This window comes from Quercus robur, chromosome 2 (genome assembly GCF_932294415.1).
Source record: "Quercus robur chromosome 2, dhQueRobu3.1, whole genome shotgun sequence".
NCBI lineage: Eukaryota > Viridiplantae > Streptophyta > Magnoliopsida > Fagales > Fagaceae > Quercus > Quercus robur.
The window spans coordinates 73,790,749-73,813,086 of record NC_065535.1 but is presented as its reverse complement, the minus strand read 5'-3'; the positions used below and the strand labels follow the sequence as shown (position 1 = coordinate 73,813,086).

Genomic DNA, 22,338 nt, shown 5'->3' with positions numbered 1-22,338 from the left:
CTTACCAGGAAAAAGAAGTGAATGGTCATTACGTCAGAAAATGATATAACGAGAAAATAGCATCCCAAACGTGGAATTTGGTGTAGTTTAGTTATGGAACTGAAAGCACATCTGCATTTTGGCTCAAAACAAGCAACATAAGAGTTAAAGTCAAAACTTTATGTTAGATTAGTTTGATGTTTTCTGCATGGAAAAGGCCCAGGAAAAGTAGTAAACATTAGCAAAGAAAGACGAGTCCAAGAGTATACCAGCTATAGACCAATTTATCAACTGGTGTAATGCAAGCAGTTCTTGCTTTTCTGTTCTGTGAGACGTTGATAAAGGCACCATAACTGAAGATAACCCAACCAAAAGTGCCTAGTTTTCATTTATCAAAAGTATTTATCATTAAATCCGTACAGTTATATCAATCATTAAGCTTCTAGTCCAAATGGAAGGTATAGACATGCTATGCACCTGTAAATGAAAGAGCATGGGAAACTTGGGTCTCTTCACACCATGATTAGAGATGCTCAGCCAGAATTTATTTCCTTCAGCATGCAGATCTAGCCACCTTGCAACTAATCCTATCAAGATAATCATAGCTCCACTTGCAATTTTGCATAAGTTATTGTTACCACACAAACATCATAATCATGATCACTCAGATATAGACAAAAAAAACTATGAACCCAGGTAGTTTATAGAGTATTAAGTACACCATCTTAATTGAATATCTCTGTTAAGTTTGTAACACCCAAAAAAAAATTGCAACCAACATTGTTACTTTCTGTTGGCCCTAACTCAAAAGTCTGATTTTAAGAGTGCAGAATCATCATTGTTTGCATTTGTAAGAAAGCATGTGGATATATGATTTCAAAAAATCATCTCATAAAATTTTTTCTGCTTGAATTTTCTTTTCTATTCCTAATATCAGTGAAAAAAAGTAGTGGCCAATTGACTTGGCTTCACACTCCATACAATTAGCAATGCCATTTGGATTCATAACATTTTTTATTTCCTTTGAAATGAAAACAGGAAAGGAATAGCTTTGTTAGCCCTTCCCTTTAGTTACAATATAGATGTTATAAACTTAAAATAAATAAGGTGAAATTGCAGCCTTTTTTAATAAGTTATATGAAGTTTTATTAGAAAATAGAGAGAAGCTCTAAAAAGGAAGATTCAGAAGAATGAACATACACAATTCAAAAAACACCATGAAATCAACTTAGATTTACAGTACACCACCCAATCATCATAACAGTACTGTGGGCTGAGACCCCTGATTGTATCATGTGGTTAATTTATTGGGAGCAGAGTATCCGCACATTTGACGGAGTAGAGAGCTTTACATTGAAACTTAAGAAATTACTACTTTCTCTACCCAGCTTATCCACATAAACCATTTAAGTTGATGAAATGCATTGTACTGACCCAGCTTGTGCTAACTATTCTTCAGGCCCTTTCCTATTATCATTATAAGTTAATTTTTCTTCTTCTTTTTTTAAGTAAAATTGAAAAGCCAGGGAAGCATTTTCATAAATTTAAAACAGTTTACAACAAACTTAAACACAGTCATTCATTCCCACAAAGCCACACTATAAAAAGGACAAACTCAACGGAAGTGACTTACACTAATTGATTATTATCAGGAATTTGTGCTGGCATCAAAGTAAATAAGGACAAAAACCAACATGCAATGCAGACAAATATTGGTATTCCAGATCTCCATGGAATTGACTTAAGAAGATAAAGAGAAGCTATGGCCCCCATGATCAGGAAGCACCAAGTGTAGAGCTTCCTGTCAGTGAAGCTATTCACCTGCACAAGGATATCATTGCCCAGAATGCTAGTTTAGAACTTTATCATTGCTAGAACAGGTCTATAAATAGTATGTTTGATATCCATACCAGAAGTTCTAGAATGAACAAAACCACAGCACTGGTGGCCACAAGTTTAATGATATAGTTGAATTTTCTTCCACCTAAGTATATCCATAATGCTCTTATGGACCAATATTCATTAATTAATCTGGTCCACAAGAATACCGTCATTGTAGTGTATGCATGGTAAAGGGGAGGAGAGTGCTCCTGAAAAAGTAGAATAGAAAGTGCTCCCATGAAAAGACATCCACATAGGTTTATCTGTCAAAACAATGAGATGTATGAGATATGTCTGCAAATGATGAGGTTTAATTTATACCCGGCTCCTTCGTTTCTTTTCCTACTCCTAATACTTCTTGTTTTCTCTTCATTTTGGTTCTCATTTTGCTTCATTTTGAATGATCAAAATGCAGCTTACAAGAGGTTAAGCTTACAGAGACATTACCTTTCCAGTATAACTTCTCTGATGAGCTGCTTGCTCCTTTCTTGATATATTTCCTGGCAGTGAAGTATAAGATTGCAGCACATGGAGAAAAAGATATATCATCCAACCAATATACCCAAGAGTGATTATGGTCATAAGCATCAGCCAGTCATAAGTTTGAAAATAATAAAGTCCTTGAAGTGCCAAGCTTCTGAGATTTTCGGATAGCTTCATAGCAGCTTCATAGTTTCTAAATGATATTAGACGCTCAATTTGATCCAGTACAGCAGAATAATTGGCCAGTTGCTTGAAAGGCTTGAAATAAAGTGAATTTGACTGCTTTATATCTAAGCTAGTCAAGAAAACTCATACAAAATTAGAAAGCTCATTCCCTACATCCTCCCTCTACGTATCTCCATAAGAAAAGAAAAGACTAAATTATGAAGCAGATTTTAGAACTTTTTTTTGAAGGAACAAGGTCAAAGTAGAACATAATAAATTAATCAAGGAAGAAATTTAGTATGCACAAACCAAATCTCTTCAAGAAAAGATATTTTGTTTTTCAATTAAAAAATAATAATAATTTGAAAGAAACTGAAGAATTAATGTTAAAATCTTCAAGAAAGTGAAGCCCATTAAAGTCCATACTACTAAGATATAAAGTTAATATAAGAAGAGGATACGCAACTTGCAAAGAAACTGGTTGAGAACTTGCTTTGTATTTGATACCACAGCTTCAACTTCTTCTATCTGCACATAAAAATAAAAGACAATCTCTATCAATTATCTACCAATTAAAACAAAAGTTTGGATTGATTCAAATCATCACTGAAATTAAAGAACAAAACTCCATTTGCTTGAACATTATAGTGGAATATAAAACACTAATTCTCCACCCATTTATAATGAGTAGGATCAATTCAATTAATAACATGATAAATCCATTCTCAATAATATGAAGAGGCATTTGCCACTATTTATTCTTTTATAGGTAAATACACCACTCACACACTGCAGAGGGTTGAACCTATGACCTCACCCTCCAGCAGAAAAACCTCAATCATGTTATGAGGGGATGCCATTTGGTCCAGGGACCATTGGCACATTTGCCATTTTATATTACGATAAAATAAGTCATCTATCCATGAAAGCTAATTGAACGTACCTCAATCATGTTTATGTAATCAAGGGGTAGACTTCCAACTGAATTAACAGGGCATGGCAAACCATCAAGAGTGGACTCCCAGAAAAGCCAATGAGGACATTAGACTAAGAAAACTGAAGGACAGACCTGAGGATTCAGGCCTTGGACGGAAAAATTCAAGAAAAATAAAATGTACAACCATGAGTGGTGCAATGTCAGCTTGATTGACATCCACCCTTTCAATTTCATTAAGGCCCCATTCTACGGGTGTCGGTGCGTCATGCATATGTTCATCAACAAAACGAAAATTGCAATGAGAATGGTTGGTGCTTGATATTGGTTTGGGATTTTTAACACCAGCTCCCCAAGCAACAAGGGGAGTATCATTGTTTGAAGGATGCCCATCTCCATGGCTTCCTGTGAGTGAAACCTTAAATTTGTCAGAATCTTTTTTTTTTTTTTTTTTTTTTGATATATAATAAGATATATTGATAAAAAAAAAGGAACACCCTAGTGCACAGGGAGTGAACAAGGGATAAGAAATCAAATACAAAAATTGCAAGAGTCAAGGAAATCAATAAAAGAAGGGAATGATTGATTTTGCAAAGCAAACAACCAATCCCTTAAAGTTCTAAAAAAGAGTAGCTTGAGGTCTGGAATAGATCTCAATATCTTCAAAACATCTACCATTTCTCTCCCTCCAAAGACACCACAATAAGCAATGAGGAATGATGGACCAAATATAACCATTTCGATGATAACCAAAGCTACCTTGCCAACACCGTAACAGCCCCAAAACAGTGTGCGGCATAACCCAAGTTACTCCAAATAGACCCAAAACCATAGACCATAGATCCATAGCAAAAGGACAATGAAGGAATAGATGGTCAACCAATTCACCATTTCTCTTACACATTTAGCACTAATCCAAAATCCACACCTTCTTTTTTCGTAAATTATCAATCGTCAAGCATTTCCCTAAGGCTGCAGTCCATACAAAGAAAGCTACTCTAGAGGGAATCTTCTACTTCCAAATACATTTCCAAGGAAAACCATAGAAAGTGGTGCCAACTAAAATTCTATAATAATCACTAACCAAGAAACCCTTATCTTTGCTAGGTATCCAACACATTTTATCCTCACCTAGCCCCCTTATAGGAGAACCATATATGGTTTCCATGAAGTCTGACATAGCCTCTAGATCCCGAGCATGCACACCCCTAAAGAATCTCACATCCCAAAAGAGGACACCTTTGGTAGACATCATAAGCTCAGCCACACTAGCATCCTTATTCCTACAAAATCTGAACAAGTCCGGATATCTAACAGCAAGAGATGTCTATCCACACCACCGGTCTTGCCAAAACTTCACTCTAGACCCATCACCAATATCATACAGAATATGGCAAGAGAAAGAAGGCCATCACTGACTGATATTTTTCCATAAACCAACACCATAAGGGCCATTCACAGATTTGGTACACCAGCCCCCCCCCCCCCCCCCACACACATCCATATTTCATCTTTATCACTTGTCTCCAGAGGGCATCTTCCTCAATCCCAAATCTCCAAAGCCACTTCCCAAGTAAAGTTTTATTGAAAAGTCCTATCTTCCTTATCCCTAAGCCACCTGAAGAAATAGGAGCACAAACAGTAGCCCATTTAACCAAATGAATTTTAGGATCATCTCCAAAACAGCCCCATAAGAAATTCCACTGGAGCCTCTCAATTCGGTTAGCCACACTAGTAGGTATAGGAAATAAAGATAGAAAATAAGTGGGTAAATTAGATAGGGTGCTTTTGATTAGGGTGACTCTACCTCCCTTGAATAAATATAAGCGTTTCCAACCCGCCAATCTCCTCTCCCTTTTCTCCAGAATTGGATTCCATACAGTCTTATCCTTGAATTTAGCACCCAAAGGAAGACCTAGATATTTCATTGGGAGAAAACCCTGCTTGCAGCCAAGAACAACCAAGAAAAGGTCAATATTATGGACTACCCCAACGGAACCAATTCTGACTTGCCCAGGTTAATCTTTAGACCCGACACCGTCTCAAACCAAATAAGAATCATATGAAGAATCAGAATTTGTTCTAAATCAGCCTCACAAAAAATTAGCGTGTTATCCGCAAAAAGGAGATGAGACACCGCCATAGATCTTCCCTCCAAGTTACCCACACTAAATCCCGACATGCGTCCTTCATGAACTACTTTATCCAACATTCTTCCAAGAGCTTCCATCACCAAAACAAACAGGAATGGAGACAACGGATCACCTTGCCTCAAACCTTTGGTGCTACCAAAGAATCCACAAGGAGAGCCATTAATCAAGATGGAAAAACAGACTGTAGATAGACAAAAGAAAATCCATTGTCTCCATTTGGCAGAGAATCCACTTCTTCTAACATCTGCAGCAGAAATCTCCAGTTTACATGGTCAAAAGCCTTCTCAACATCCAGCTTACAAATCAGCCCCAGCACCCCAGACGTCAATCTACTGTCAAGACATTCATTAGCAATAAGAACAGGGTCAAGGATCTGTCTATGCCTCACAAAAGCATCTTGAGATGCTGAGATTATATCCCCCATCACCGTGCGGAGACGATTAGTAGTAAGGGGAAAAAATGGATTTAGGGACAGAAAATTAAAAGCCTAATTCAAGGCAAACAAAAAGAGAGAACATCTTAATCAAATGAACACTAAAACATCAGATGTCAAAGCAGATGCTGTTAATAGCATCCAAATTCAAGGCCAATTACTAGATGCTTTGAATTTTCTGGTCCAAACATTAATTCAAAAGAAATGCTCAGGTGGGGATGAAAATAGCATATTAATCCATTCTTGTGATATATTTCCAGCGTTACAGAATTCAAACCAATTATGCATGTCTTTGAAGAAGTGTAAACCTAGAGCAAGTCATGGAAGATGCAAGTTGTTAAATCTAGATTATAACCATTGAGTGCATGCAGTGAGGCAAAAAAAAAAAAAAATCCCAAGAAAAGAAATGGAAGTTTCTAAAAGTTCCAACCTTTGTCACTCATTCCATGATCAGCTGTAAATATATATGCTGTACGGTTGTCCTTGAAATGATCTTCAACCATATGATAAACCCTTTCAGCTATAGAGTCAACAACCTTTACATTATTGAGATAGATGGAGGAAAAGGGCCTATGTGCATGACCATTTGAATCACAACCAAGTAGGTGCAGAAATATTACAAGATTATCCTGTAGAAGTAACTCCTTCAACTTTGAGTCTTCATTGGACCTATTTAAAAGGCTCTGAAATTGATCAAAAGACCACTCATCCAAAAAGGATGCATCTGCATAACCAATAGTGATTTGACAAAGCATTGAATGAAATTGAGGATGATAGCAATTAATGTTTAACAATATAAGCATAATTCATCTGAACTTCTTTTCTCTTCGAGCGCTTACTTGTTAGCTTATAACATTTACTAATCAATAAAAAATAAAAATAAAAAATTGTTCAAAGGATGTACCAGTTGCAAAGTCTTCATACTCATGAGGATAGGTATTCCATGTGCTGTGTGGCACAGCACCGCAGAATATTGGAACAATGTCAGGACTCCCAAAAGCAAATGTATGGTGGCTTCGGTTAAATACTGAATCATTTTCGACTGGATTAGCTTTCCATCCTGTGTACAAGATAGAATATTTTAGTGGACAGAATGTGACACCAGCCAGTAATATAATTTACATGCATTAATGTTTCAGTGTAAAAAAATGATATAAAGTGAGAGATGCACGGGAGTTAATTTGGCTCAAGAAGATAGACAGTCCACCTTTTGTAACTGCACTTGGATCCTCATAGAAACCAGCGATTAGAGCAACATGTCCAGGTCTCGACTGTGTTGGAGGGCGTGCATGAGATACTCCCCAGCGACTTTGCCCTTTAATAATGCTTCTTAAAAATGGAGCTCTGTAATTTCCTTCAGAATCAGGCTCAAAGAACTTGTCGGCACGCAAACCATCAGCTGCAATTTTTTTTCCCATTCATAAAAGTTCTATATTTTATGACATGTAGTACACTAACAGCATATCCAAATTTGCAATTAACTAAGCCTTAACAACCAGTGAATCATTACTAGTCCATTTTCAAAATCTAAGTCAAGCGCGCCAACTCTTGGACATACTAACCCTTCAGACTGCTCATATTAGATAAAAACAACTCCAATAAAGAAACTTTCGGATTTCAACCCTGTAATAATTAATAATTTATACAAAGGAACTCTCAAAAACCCAAAACTTTATACACAATATTGAACAACCTTAGTACAAAATAGCATAAACTCAAATTAGTAACCTACATTACGTTCTATAAACAATCCTAACCCGACCCATCTCATTATTAATGCCATTTCCTAATTTGGTAATCTAAAATCACTAAACAAAGCCAAAAAACCATAGCAACATTTCACTGAGACAATTCAACAAACACTTAGTGAGCAAAGTTCTAATTGGGTTTGGGTACGTAACACCGAGAAGCACGAGGCGCTTGGCTGGGGCATTGAAGCGAGGAGTGACAGGGTCCACGTCATGAACAATGGGGGTCTCGAAGTAGATATCGAAGATACTGAGCATGAAGAATGACACCCAGAACCACAAGCCATGTCTCTCGCCTCTTCAGCCATTTTCTTCTTCTTGTGCTGGTGCTGGCTATAGTTGCTTTGCTTTTCTCTATGTCCCTGTTGCCTAAGGGCTAAGTTTGTCAAAGGGCAATTAGGCCTCGATCTGAATCGGAGAAAAGTCGTTCCTAACTTCCGAAGTACATGAAGAATAACGAAAAACCAAATTCAATCTAGTCCGCCTTTTTTTTTGGTGTGTGTTTTGGGTTTTTGGTTTGCTTTCAAAGGCCCATTTGGTCCATAGTTATAAATGAAGCTTTTTAATTTCCTTTTTTTTGGGGGTATTTATAAATGAGTTTGTGAGTTTTAATTAATTTACTAATTGGATAAATCTTAGATAAATTTACTTGGGTGTTGAATATTAGGTTCTCTAATTAAATTCAAATATATTATTTCATTGCCCAATAAAATATAAACAATATTATCTTTTCCAAAGATAAGTAAATTCAATGTAATTATATCTTTGAATTTAATTAGAGAACTTAATATACTACATTTAGAAAAGTGTACTTAAGTTTTGCTCTTTTTATATTGTATCTTGTAATGCAAAAGTTAACAACAACATTATCTAATAGTTTTAACTTTCATAATTAAAAACAAATTTATATACTGTATTAAGGTATTTAATAAATATATAAGGTACCTATTTAATATAAAAAATTGAAGTAAACTTATTTATCTTAAATATGATCTGTGAAAATAAATTTAAATATAGGATAGTAAAAAAAAAAAAAAAAGTGATATAATGATGACTTGTCAACAAAACATTTTTTTTATATATATAAATACAACAGAATTTAAACTTAATTATGACATCCATTGCTACGATGATTGCCCTTATCATTAGACTAATACATTATTTATTTATTTTTATTTTTGCATAAAATTTGAATTCTAGATCTCGACAACCAAACTTATATTAAAAATAGTGAAAAAAAAAAAGCATGCCTGAGTGTTTTTTTGTGATCGGTTCCAAATGAAGTTCAATGGGTCATCAAATACCCATTCACAGCTATCTCACAGCATATGATTGACCTGATTAGGATATTTGTTGAAAACCCAATGAGTTCCTATATATATATATATATATATATATTAAAAAGTTAATTGTGGTCGGTTCAATCATAGCTAGCCATATGCATAATTGTCAGTATCATACGATATGCAATACATATTGTGTGTAAAAAGTTCTGCATCGTATCGGTATATCATAAATACTTATGAATTGTATGATATAGTGTGCATATCACATGAATCGTATCATATCGTAAAATCATACGTATCATACGATACATAAACAAATGCTTTAAAATGAGATTTTTTGTTAAAATTTGTACTTTTATTTGAATCTAACAAGTTGTTAGACTTGTTTTTAACACAAAATTATTAGGTTACTTAATTTGGCCTAATGAAATAACATATTCATAAGTTTTTCCCCTCTCTTTCTCCTATAAACTTTAGATTACACAATACACACTTACATTTCACTTTAATATTTGCAAATTTATTTTCTATACTATAAATAAGATATTAATTGACAATATAATTATTTTTAATTTTTGTCATTATTGTTATAAGTCCAAGAAACTAGAATGCCAAGAAGAAATATTTTTTAAAAAAATTATTAAAATAAAAAGAACAAGAAGAGATAATAAATGTTAATGACAATGAAGAAAATTTTAATGAAGAAATAAATTTGCAAAATGATAAACATAATAATAACATTGAGTTAGACAAGGTTTATTAAGCAATGTGATGAAAATAAATTATTATTTTTGGGTCATTTATAATATATTTTCACTTTTGAATTTAAGCAATTTGAATGTGTATATTATAAACACATGCTAGTTTGATTTATTTAGTTAGCTTGTTAAATATTATTACATAAGTGATGAATAAATTAGTCATTAGTTTAATATATTTAAAATTTATAAAGAATATACCATTCATATATGTATATTTATAATTTTTTATAAATCTTATTAAGTGTATGTATATCTTAATATACACGATACGAAAAAAAAAAAAAATTAATTTACGATACGATTCACGTTTTGACAATTATGGTTAGATATATATAGCTTTTATTTTCCAAGTTCACAATATTTCGTTTTGGATTGTCCTGCACAAGGCATTCTAGTACATGCATCAAGTTCCTTCTTAAAACGAATATTTGCTTAGAGCATAATCATCTGTGTATATATATAGGACGATCAAGAGTGAAATTTTAATTTATATTATAATAGTAACAGACGTGAAAAAATACAATTTTTTTTTTTTTTTTTTGAAACCGGAACCAATATCATTAATTTAGAAAACTAGAATCCAAATACAAAGCATCCATAGCAGGAGGAGGATCCTCCTCCAGCCAAACAATTTCATTGTCAAGTAATCTAGCAAACCTAGCCAAAGAATGAGCCACACCATTAGCACTACGCCTAATACAATTATAAAGAGATGGACCTGAAACCTGCAGCCAAGCACCAGATGTCTTCGTAGATTAAGCCAAGTCGTGATAGGTCTGGTTGGGCCTGAGAAATCATCTTCATCACCAAAGCATTATCGCCTTCCAGTATTATCTCTGTGAATCCCGCATCAATGGCGAACTCAAGCGCTTTACGGCACGCCATCACTTCCACCTCCTCACTGTCACGCACAGCTCCTCCCCGAACTGCTAAAGCCGCCATGACTTCACCCTTTTCATTCCTAATCACTGCCCCATAACCCGACGCAGCACCCTCATCAAAACAAGCACCGTCAAAGTTCAGCTTGAATAACGTTTCTGGTGGAGGCTGCCATGTCTGCTGTGCTGGAATATAATTCGGAATAGGCACATGCAAAGAATCTTGTGCAGCCGTATACTCTTTCAAATAGTCAACAGCACGTTGGGCTGATCTTGAGGGATGCTGGAAAACACCTCCATGAATAACCGTATTCCTCTGGTGCCATATCAGCCAACAAGTAATCCAGAACAGATTCCATTCCTCCTCAGAAAGCTTCACCAGAAGACCTGTGACCAACTGCAAGAAATCGGTCTGTGCTGTACAAGATTTTTGAAGTCTACCTAAGCTCCCAGCCCAAACATCTTGCGCCGCCCCACAACTCCAAAGAACATGCAGAACCGTTTCAGTCTCTTGTTGACAGAGGCAACAACGTGCATTCTCCATCACCCTTCTTCGAATAAGATTATCTTGTGTGGGCAGAATATTAAGACAAGCCCTCCAAGAAAAAATCTTTATCTTGCTTGGAACAGCTGCTTTCCACAGACGTGACCAAAGGAACCCAAGTGCTCTGTGCTCTGAAGCCTCCCCAACATTTAACACATCCTTCTTTAATTGCTTTGCCACAAAATACCCAGACCGGACTGTATATCTGCCTCTTTTTGCAAAAGACCATACAACCACATCCTGAACAACCCGCCTACTTAAAGGAACTTGAAGTATTGCTTCCGCATCAAATTGGTGAAACATGGCCATAATTCTTCCTCTATCCCACTGATGAGTCTGCCAATCAACTAAATCAGAAACTCTCCATTCCCAAATTTCCTCCTCTGGTTGAAACAATATTTTTTTTGTTGGATGGTTTGGTAGCCAGCAATCTTTAAGCACACGAATTGAAGCCCCATTTCCTACTCTCCAAAAACACCCTTTCTTCAATATTGGTTGAGCCGCTAACAAACTTTTCCATACGTAAGAACTATTTTGGCAATCAGTAGCTTCAAGAAAATCACACCGCGGAAAGTATTTGGCTTTAAAACAACTGTACAACAGAGAGCCTTTATCCTGTAGCAGCCTCCAACCCTGTTTTGCTAACATAGCTAAATTAAAAGATTTTAAATCTCTGAAGCCCATTCCGCCCTCTTTCTTTGACAGCGTTAAAAAACTCCAATTTTTCCAGTGTATTTTCCTTTCCTCCCCAACTTGGCCCCACCAAAACCTAGCACACATAGAGTCCAACTCATCACATAATTTCCCCGGCAACAAAAATACCCCCATGGTATATGTGGGAATGGATTGAGCCACTGCTTTTATAAGAACTTCCTTGCCAGCCTTAAAAAGCAATTTCCCTTTCCAACCCTGCAATTTCCTCCAAACCCTTTCCTTCAGGAAAGCAAAAGTCTTATACAATTTTAAATCAAGTGCGATAAACATATATATTACAATAATACAGACATGAAATCAAACATAATATTATATTGATACAATCTTGTGCATGACCTCAACACACCATCAAGGATATCTGAAGAGCGAGGAGCGAGGACAGGAGGACCCTAAGCGATTTCTTTGAGGACAAAGAATGAAATGGCAACACCCACAAAGCCAGTCAGTATTGATGGAAAAGGTGCATTAGAGTTGTTAGGGCTAGGTGCAAGGCCAGGAGTACCTAGTACTGGTGGAAGGCCAGGAGTGCCTACATGCTGTGAATAAACAGCCAATATGGAGCAAGCAAGCCTTTGGATCGCCATGTTTTGTGATATTTTGTTGAAGTAGCTTTGATGTTCAGAGCTCATTGATTGTATTGTTTCTCTTTGGTCCGTTTATATAGGCAGAAAAACCTTAGCAGTAGTTTTCATCGAAGAGATAGAAAATTATTTTAGCTATCCGGGCCTAAATGATCCATAAATATGGTTTCTCACGGAATATATGTGGTGCTTGTTAATTATAAGTGTAAATGTATTGCAGGCTCAATTAGGATTAACTTAATATTCTTATATAATCTTATTTAACGTAATATTCTTATATTATCTTATTTCCCATATTCTTATATAATCTTATTTAATGTATTGCAGGCTCAATTAGGATTAACGTAATATTCTTAGTCACTCGTGCAACCATTCTTAAGCCTTTATGGTAATTTTTCAACATTCATTTATTGTCATTATTCATTGCGATCACTAGCAATTTTCATGATTCTTTCTCCTCCGTTGTACCCAATCCAATTTCCATTCAATACAGTCATTTATGGTCATCGACCTTCAAAGCATTATTGAGGCATTTTCATGATCTTGTATTTCAAACTTAAGGCATTATTAAGATTCTACGTTGGGTTTGAGAGGGAGTATTAACGAAATTATGGTTTATGTGGATTTGATTCAATGTAATAGTAGCACGTTGCAATGCACCTTTAATACAAGGGAAAGTTGAGAAGCTAAAAAGTTGAAAGGTTTAAAAAATTGATCCAAATACAAACACACACACAAGGGAGAGGAAATGAGATTCTATAACAAGCACATCACAAACTCCACTTAAAAGTCAAGGTAACTTTTAAATGATAAGATAGAGCAAGTTATACTATACATAACATACTATTTTAAATAATGTCGAACAATTATCCTTTTTTTAAGAAACATGATGTAAAATAGTGGAAGCTCAAATTACCAAGATTGATTGTGAAAATATTTTAGGCTTGAGAAAGATCTCCAAACTAATCAGTAGAAACGAAGAAAGTTAATCCAAAAGAAAATGGACACAAAACACTAAGAATTACGTGGTTCGACAATAGCCTACATCCATGAGCAACAACAAACAAATTTCACTATAACAAATTTAGGATAATACAAATTGGTGTAAATGTACTCTCATAAACTCAAATCATAAATACACCCAAATAGCTCTCTCTCACAAATACAAAACTAAATAATCAAAGGTTCACAAATACCAAATACCAATTGCGCACAAACCAAAGAGAGAGCCACAACCAAGAGAGAGCAAATCTCCAAACCGCATAACCGAAACCAAGCGACAACAAACCTCTTTCACTATTCTAAATTGCAACCCACAAATATCAAAGAACCAAACAAAAAAGAGCCTCTTTTTCTTACACCCACACTATAAATTTGCCACAATGGCGCTATACTTATATGGGAGACTTCAATCAGCTAGTATGTCCAAAACCAAGAAGGATTAGACTTTTTTTCACACACAAAAGGAGAATCACTCCTATTCCAAAAGGAATTCCAAATCAAGTAGTAGACAAGACTTCTAATAAAGTTTGATAACTTCAAACAACAATAACTCAGAAGAAATAAGATTCTTTCTTATCCAAATCCAACAAGTTGAACTCCTAATTCAAGTCATATTTTACAAAACAATCATACACAATATTTAAGAACTTATATAATTATCGAAGTACTCACCTAATAACTTAATAATTCAACGGTTATCGAATTAATTCTCTCCTTATTCCCCAAATAAACATCACACCTATCACATGGTACCTAAAAACTTACCTAACGAATGTTTTGCAAAAACACTCTAGAAACAACACACCCGTCTCACATACCATGTTTTAGGTATACATGTTTGAATGAGATCACAGAGTCATATACAACCTATAAAATTAGTGATTTCTTTTCTTATAGGTAGATGGTGTGGAGGGAGTGAGGGGGAAATATACTTGGACTACAACATATAGACTTAACTTTGGATGAAATGTTGTTGTATAGTCTCTCTCTCTCTCTCAGATCTTTGACTACTATTTGAACATCTGACTTACAAGCAAAAGGTCAATTTATTTGAACGCACCGATTTAAGGAACTGTGTGGTAAAAATTGAAATGTCTCCGGACTATAGGATATGCTAGCTAGGGGGGAGAATCCCAGTAGTGGTGACCCTTTCACGCTTCCACGGACATCACCCTGTTGACCTGTTGTTTGTTAACTCAAGGTGCTCTTTGGTAATGTGTTGGGCACTGATTTTCTTTTCCTTTTTTAACTTTTTATTTAACTCTATTCCCCTCTGAGTCTCGTATTCTGGTACATCACAATTTCTTGCTAGCCATATATGGCGACTGGATAGCAACATTCGTGTCTCTCAACAAAAAAAAGGGGGATAGCAACATACTTGTTTGATGAGCAGGATTACAAGTTTTATATTTCTTATAGAACCAGTAAATATTTGCATACATGAAGTAGAAAGGACATTAAAAACCACTTAGAAATAATACTTTTTTTTAATGTAATAATATCTGAAATATAGCAAAATGGGAAAATGTATTGAACACCACAAAACAATTCTTGGCCTAGCACTATATGCACAATTTATTGCTTCAGGAAGTAGCTAGCTAGTAAAAAGAACACTGCGTGGAAAACCAAATGTTTTCACCCTCTTCTCAATACTTATTACAGATCTAGAAAATACAACCATCCAAGTGATATAGGCCATTCAAGGACACTTGTATTTGTTGCCGTGAGTGGTCATTTCGGTGTAGCACTTGCCACATTTTTCCCTGTTACCAAATGTTCCTGGTGGAACACACTTGCAGCGGTCACAGCATGTCATGCAGGCTCTCATGCACACTCTCTTCCGGTTATGTAATTGACATCTCTGATCACATCTGGGGATACAATCTGTGCACAATACAATAGCACATTTACCACAAAACAAAGTTAAAAAAAACAAGTATATCATGAGGAAAAAATAATTCAATAATGCTATAGACAACTTTTTTTTCCCCCACAACATGATAAACTGGAAAATTATCAACTTGTCATCTCGACATTTGTGAAAAATATTGTATTCGGCAGACTTGTTGGTAAAACTGTGTTGAAATTTACCTTGTTTAGACTTCACTGGGGGCAGTGGTGGAGAAGTGGGTGGCTCAACTGGGGGCACAGGGGCAGGTGCCTTTGGTGGAGGAGATTGAGATGGTGGTGTGTTCACAGGTGGTGGTGGTGCATAAGCTGGTGCCTTTGGTGGAGGAGATTGAGATGGTGGCGTCTTCACAGGTGGAGGTGGTGCATAAACTGGGACCTTAGCAGGAGGTTGTGCTGGTTCTGGCTCTTTGACATAAGTGACCTATACCAAATCACAAAGTCCATTTTTTTTGTTAGTATTTAAAAATTAAAAAGAAAAAAAGAAAAAAGAAGAAAGAATCAGCAAGTGGCCAAGTTAAGTATAGAACTCCTCTTGCTTAGAAAAATATTTAGTTAAAGGTTACAACTTGATCCTCAATAAAAATAAAATAAATAAATAAATAAATAAATAAGAGGCTTAAGGTTACAACTTACAAAAAACTAGCAGGAATCTAAATCTAGGGTGCCCAAATATAACAATATAGAAACCCATTAAAGGAAACAACTGAAGAGAGAGGAAAAAAAAATGTAAACATTTGTCTTATATAATAATACCTCCTTGAGTTCCTCATCTTTAGATGAAACCTACAAAAAAAGATAAGGATTTCTACAAATTAAGAAAACCAATCAAAGGAAGCAAATAGATTGATTCAAATGAAGTGTGTGTGTGTGAGAGAGAGAGAGAGAGGGAGAGAGAGAGAGAGCCATACTGTTGCAGTAAACACAAGAAAAGTGGTGAACAAAAAGAGCATAGCTTTCAAAGCCATCTTTAGAAAGAGAAGGGAAGAAAATGTGAAAGCTACTAGTCACTTGATACTGATTCAAGGCAGAACTATCTGTGGTATAAATAGTGCTAAAAAATGGAGAGAGAAATCTCTACAGCTGGCCTTTTATTCAATCAAACAGTGCATGCCAGCTTGAGCTTCACCAAATCACTGAGACACAAGTTATGGCTACATGTCCTGAAACTCAGTTTTTCTTTTTCTTTTTTTGGGTTGAAATTGGTGTCCTCAAGTGTGACTTAATTAAGAGCCCCGACCCACATGCCCCAATGACTGTGTCTGCTAGACTAGTATATGTATTACTCATCAGAGAGTCGGTGACACCAATAATTTATTAGCCTGCACACGAGGTGTGTCTTTTCAAAATCGGAACCAAAGATACGCCTCATTGATAACAAGGCTAATGTTCTCACCTACCTCTTCAGTTGTTTACCAATTTTTACGTGCTTTAAATAATTGAGGTCAAGGTTAATTAGACTCCTTATCTTAGTTTGTAACTAAGAGTTTTCCACTTGACCAATATGGAAGACATGTGGATGAACCTTGATTGTCACCTTTCCTAAACAGGAATCTTTTGGTATATGTCTAAAAAATAATTTAGTTCAAAGTTGAAGGGTAATGTTTCTATAGAGTTGTACCCAAGACGTAGCTAGCTGGCTTTTTTTAATATAAATATATATAATAAGATTTGGATGATACTAAATATTTGAATTTATAGTACCATTTTCATTATAATTGTTCTTACTATTAGGTCAAAATATTAATGAATTTCATTTTAATCGAGGTAAGATTTGATTTCAAGTCCCTTAATCCAGGTAAATTAATTGAAACCCATTAATTAATTGATTGACCTTAATTAATTAAGGTTTGCAAGTATAATGGTTGTGGTGGAGGATTGGATAACATCATTGTACATCAAAATTTAAACTTTTATGTCAATGAAAGAAGATCATAAAACATTGGGATGACCTATCTCTAACCCTACCAAGGTGCATGGGGTATCAATGTATCATGAACTTTTTGATCTTTTAAATTGTGGTCACTACTACAAAAGTACCATTCAAACTCATTAGAACAAAAGGTCAATATAATATTGAAGAATTAATAAGCACTCTTTATGTGGATTTAGGGCATGTGCTTATATTATATAAGCCATACAGATGTTTCCTGTCAAGAAAAAACGAATCCAAATACTTAAATAGAGTATCCTAGGTTGAAAACCTAAGATTACAACAGGCCAAGAGTCCTCACTAAGATGTTTCCATGAGTGCAAGTGGTATTTCAATATTTCTTATCTCTTGCTCTTTTCACGTGGTGACACATGCTATGCCATTGGGCATTAGTCAAAATGATATCAGTCCAGTTAGATCCAATCAGAGATGGGCCCAGAAAGATCCATTAGTACTACTTTGTGTTTTTTTAAAAAGCTTGCACTAATGTGTTTATAACACGGCAAAATGTATATGCCTGAATGCCCAGAATAAGTCAAATTTGACCCCGAGCATTTTGGAGAAGTCGATGCAATGTGTTCAGGTTGTTTCAGAAATAGATTAGAAGTCGGTTTTATATGCACAAGTAACAAATAATCTAATATAATCTCAATTTAGACTTGGGCCCTAGACTGACATGTTGCATGTGATTTTTTTCACTTATTTTCAGGTCAACTAAGTGTTTTACTTACCTCCTGTTCATAACTGAATGCATTTGTGAACTTCATGAATTCAATTTGTACTTTGGCAATTAGTTCTATCTCAAATGACGATTCCCCCTACTATAATTGAATGAAAGTTTTTTTCTTTTAGTGCAATAATTGAATAAAAGTTAAAAAGTTGTGGGATCAAGACAGCAAAAAAGTGAAGGTAACTTCCCTTCAAAGAAAAATTTGTATTTTGATTTTTGAAGTAATTAAGTGCAAGTTATTCTCAGTGATTTAACTATTAATGAACTGTATGTCAAATGTTAAATGCAACTGAATTGGTTCATATGCAATATATATAACAAAATCTATTCTTGACCAGGTAGAAGATACTTGCTGGGACGGTTAAACCACAATATTCCTCATTAAATCTTCGGGTCTAAACTTGACATGGGTGGTGACTTTAAAATATTAGCTATAACCATGACAACTCCCCCGGGTCCTCCCCTGGAAGCTTTAGAAGAGGTACAACCCTCCAAGTGGGTTCCTGGGTGATGACTTTAGGAATATATTGACATGTGACAGTGGAGCAGGTAAATAACCCAACAAATAATAGGGAAACTTTCAAAAAGAAAATTTGATAAACATGGAATGGAACACTTGTTTTTTTACCCAAAAAAAAAAAAAAGATTTAAAAATATTCTTAAATAGAGACTACAGTTAACAATAATAATCTGCACCCAAAAATAAAAAATTGTAGCATACATAGAAACTTTACTTTATTAGTGAAATCTTAAAAAATACCTAAAATCAAGAGAATAAGATCATCACTTAAAATTCCAAAAATTAGAAAAATTAAAAAGCATAATGGGAAGCAAAACATCATAATTCATTATAAATCACAGATCCCGGGGCAAACTTTAAAGTGAAGAAATGATGTCTGGGCAGCAGGAGGTAGGGCATGCGTGAGGTCTGGCAAAGTTGGCCCACCTATGCAATAAACATACAATGTTACAAACAAAAGAGTACTATTGACATTATTATTGTCTATGTCCATTGGCCATGATCTGTCTGGGTGGACACATATATTAGAATCTAGAAAAATCTTCATGTAAACTGTTGCAGTTGAACAGGGTTCATTCTTCCTCGGCTACACAATTGCTAGAACCCCTGCTCTGGTTACTTGTCATCAAGGTTGCATTGCTTACAGGTCTTTTTTTTTTTTTTTTTTTTTTGATACGATGCTTACAGGTCTTAAATCTTAATGAAAAGCATCACAGGACAGGAAGGAATATTTGGAGGCACCTAGCCAACTGCATATAAGTACAGTTTAGTAAGCTCACTTAATTAAGAGTGCTTGTCATAACTTTGTGCAAGACTTGTTAAAGTGAGCTGTGAGTTCTGAATAATCAACTTAGAGTTGACTATTTGATCAGCAAATTTTGCACAAAATTATGGCAAAAATTGTGTCTCTAAAAATATTGTGTCACAATTTTGTGCATATCTGCTTTGACTATATTCTTAAATACTTAGGTTGCATTTGAATAGCTTATTTTTTGTCAATTTATTTTACTATTCAGCTTATTTTTGCTACTATTCATGAGTTTCACTACACTATTTCAGCTAACTTTTACCTTTGTACTTTCAGCAAAAAGTTTTCAGTTTCAGCAAAATAAACAAATTCCAAACAGATCCTTAGTAGTCGAAGAGTCTTGTGAGTCTATGACAATATGACTAAGTGGTATTAACTCATCCACAGCATTATTTGGCTTTTTCTATGAGAAGAGCTTGAGTTCAAACTCCTCTCTCACTTGTTATAAGAAAAAAAAAAAATCTCAAATTCAATCACTAACATCAACCGTATACCTCCAAACACAATCTCTCATCACTGTAACTTATCCTCTTGTTCTCAAGCTAGAAGACCAATTGAAGCTACACACAACTCCAGCTTCTCGATGGTAATATCCTTTGAAGGAGTCTCTCCAAGATGTTTATCTCCCCAACAAGCAGTATCAGAGCCCATAGTTGTGTGGGGTAAAGGTGACAAGGTTATTGAAGTTCATTTCGTAGTTAGAGCAGGAATGAGGTGTGTATATTTGGAGCCCTTTCGTAAATGGAGTAGGGGCGAGTCCCTTTTGCAGTTGAAGTGGGGACGATATATTGCACAAAGCAAGCCCATAAAGCCTACACAAACAATCTTAGAAAAGGCCCAACAAAGGAGTATTATTGTCAATGGTGCTAGATAACGATGAGATGCGAGGTTCCCATGGAAGATAAAAGACGTGTGGTGTTAACACATAGAGGCCCATGGATGATGCACTAGTGAAAAAAAAAAATCATTATTCAAGGGGGAGCGAGTAAGATTTATTCATGGCCCATAGTGCGGTCTTGAAGCGCAAAGAAAAGTAGAGACTCACACGTGAGGGGGAGATTGTTGGGAATACACTTGTGAGTGAAATCCTACATTGAATAAAGATAAGAAGAATGAGTAGTTAATATAACATAACTGAGCACATACCCATTGGGGTTTTAGCTTTTTGAGTTAAAGTGTGTCTTTATATGTTATATTAATGATTTAAGAAATCTCTCCAAGGTGTTTATTTACCCAACAATATATATGTAAATTACATTTTTCACTTCACAATTAATTTTTTTTTTTAATAAAATGACTATTTTTTCTTTAGAATCAAATAATATGACTATTGATAAAAAAGAAAAGAAAAGTGATTTTCGTAAAACATTATTTAGAGCATCCATAGCAGTGAAGCTAAAAATTTAGATATTTAGTTCCACCAAAAGTTATTTTATCTATTTTACCTACACACATATTGTAGCAGTGGATCTATTTTAACTTTCAACATAATAAAATACTATAAACATTACAATAAAATAATATAACCACTACAATAAAATAATATATCCCACTACCCAAAAAAACATCCACAGCACCAACCATAACCACCTCTACCATCAGTCACAGCCACAACCACCACCACCACCACCAGTCCACAGCAAAAAAAAAAAAAAAAAAGACCACCACCACCAACAACCACAACCACAACCACCACCAACAAACCCACAGCCACCATAAAACAAACCTACAGCACACCACAAAACAAACCCATAGCCACAAATCACAAATTGAACCCACGCCGATACGACCCACCACCAACAAAACAACCCACCACCACCACCATCTCCACCGTGACCCCTGAAATTCAGCAACCCAAACGTCGAAACCCACCAAACCTAAATCCAACTACCCAAACGTCGAAACCACACACCAATCTTAACCCCGATACCAACACACACCGAAGCACAACCACGACCCAGTGGTGAAGTGGAGGTAAGGGAAGCCACTTCGATCCAAGAAGCTGGAGCACAACCACGATCCACAAAAAGCCACTTCGATCCACGAGGCCGGAGCACAACCACAACCTAGCGACCGGAGCACAACGTTGAGAGAGTTTTGAGAGATGGGATGAGAGCTTTCAGAGAGAGAGAGAGAGAGGCACGGTGTTAATAAAATAATCCGGCTGGTAGAATAAAATAATTTTTTTTAGATCTCATGAATAGTGCACATTTATTTATAGATGTGCACTATAGCAATGAAGTTAAAAAAAAATAAATTTAGCTCCACTGCTGTAGCATCATTTTAGTGTTTGAGGGGCTAAAATATAGCAATATAGCAATATAACTACACTACTGCAAATGCTCATAAACCTCTTTTATAAGAATCTAGTTTAAGTTTTTAAAAGAAAAATAAAGATAGCATAGAAAATTGAACTTTTATGGTTAGAAAGTTTCATTATCTTGGGAAAGAAAAAATGACAAATGATCATCTATTATGGGAAGAAGAGTATTATTTTTTGATGAATGGCTTCCATAAAAATAAATACAGGTCAGAGGTGACTGCCATCTTCTATGAACCGCCAAAACTTTGAACCGAGATACAGCTTTGAATATTCTTCTTCCCTCTCCTTTTGTGTGTTAAAAAATACTTAGTATTCTTAAAAAAAAGAAAATAAAATAAAATACAGCTTTTGAACTGTAAAATATATATTTAATTGCAATTTCAGGATTTGGGAAACAGGAGAGATCTAATATAATAGAATGGGATTTTTAGCTTTTTTTTAAAGCTTGGATTGTCCGCTTAAAGCTAGACTAGTTGGTATTAGCATATCGATGTGAGAGCTTCCCTAGGCCTAGATGGACATATTTTACGCTTCATAGGTTGCACATATTCGATTCACAAATTGTCCCCAAAAA

At 35.3% G+C, this 22,338-nt stretch overlaps 3 protein-coding genes across 3 annotated transcripts in view; all 3 read right to left on the bottom strand.

Annotated features, from left to right (window-relative positions):
- The window catches only part of LOC126714970 (uncharacterized), a 90,502-nt gene extending 82,219 nt beyond the window's left edge, over positions 1-8,283 (bottom strand). Inside the window, exon 1 of the mRNA XM_050415394.1 lies at positions 8,177-8,283. The gene's annotated coding sequence lies outside the window, so the exon portion shown is untranslated. The remainder of the gene's footprint in view (positions 1-8,176) is intronic.
- Positions 6,561-8,183, bottom strand: LOC126714974 (uncharacterized). Its single transcript, XM_050415401.1, has 3 exons — positions 7,236-8,183; positions 6,933-7,088; positions 6,561-6,697 (listed from the first exon to the last, which is right to left on the bottom strand). Exons 1-3 carry the CDS (start codon positions 7,444-7,446, stop codon positions 6,675-6,677), a joined length of 390 nt encoding a protein of 129 aa, XP_050271358.1. The 5' UTR covers positions 7,447-8,183; the 3' UTR covers positions 6,561-6,674.
- A 6,769-nt stretch (positions 8,284-15,052) lies between the features above and the next one.
- LOC126714969 (gibberellin-regulated protein 14-like) lies at positions 15,053-16,640 on the bottom strand. The gene is made up of 4 exons (XM_050415392.1): positions 16,362-16,640; positions 16,207-16,236; positions 15,634-15,874; positions 15,053-15,426 (listed from the first exon to the last, which is right to left on the bottom strand). The coding sequence occupies exons 1-4, from the start codon at positions 16,416-16,418 to the stop codon at positions 15,242-15,244; spliced, it is 513 nt and encodes a 170-aa protein (XP_050271349.1). The 5' UTR covers positions 16,419-16,640; the 3' UTR covers positions 15,053-15,241.
- Between the last annotated feature and the right edge of the window lie 5,698 nt (positions 16,641-22,338).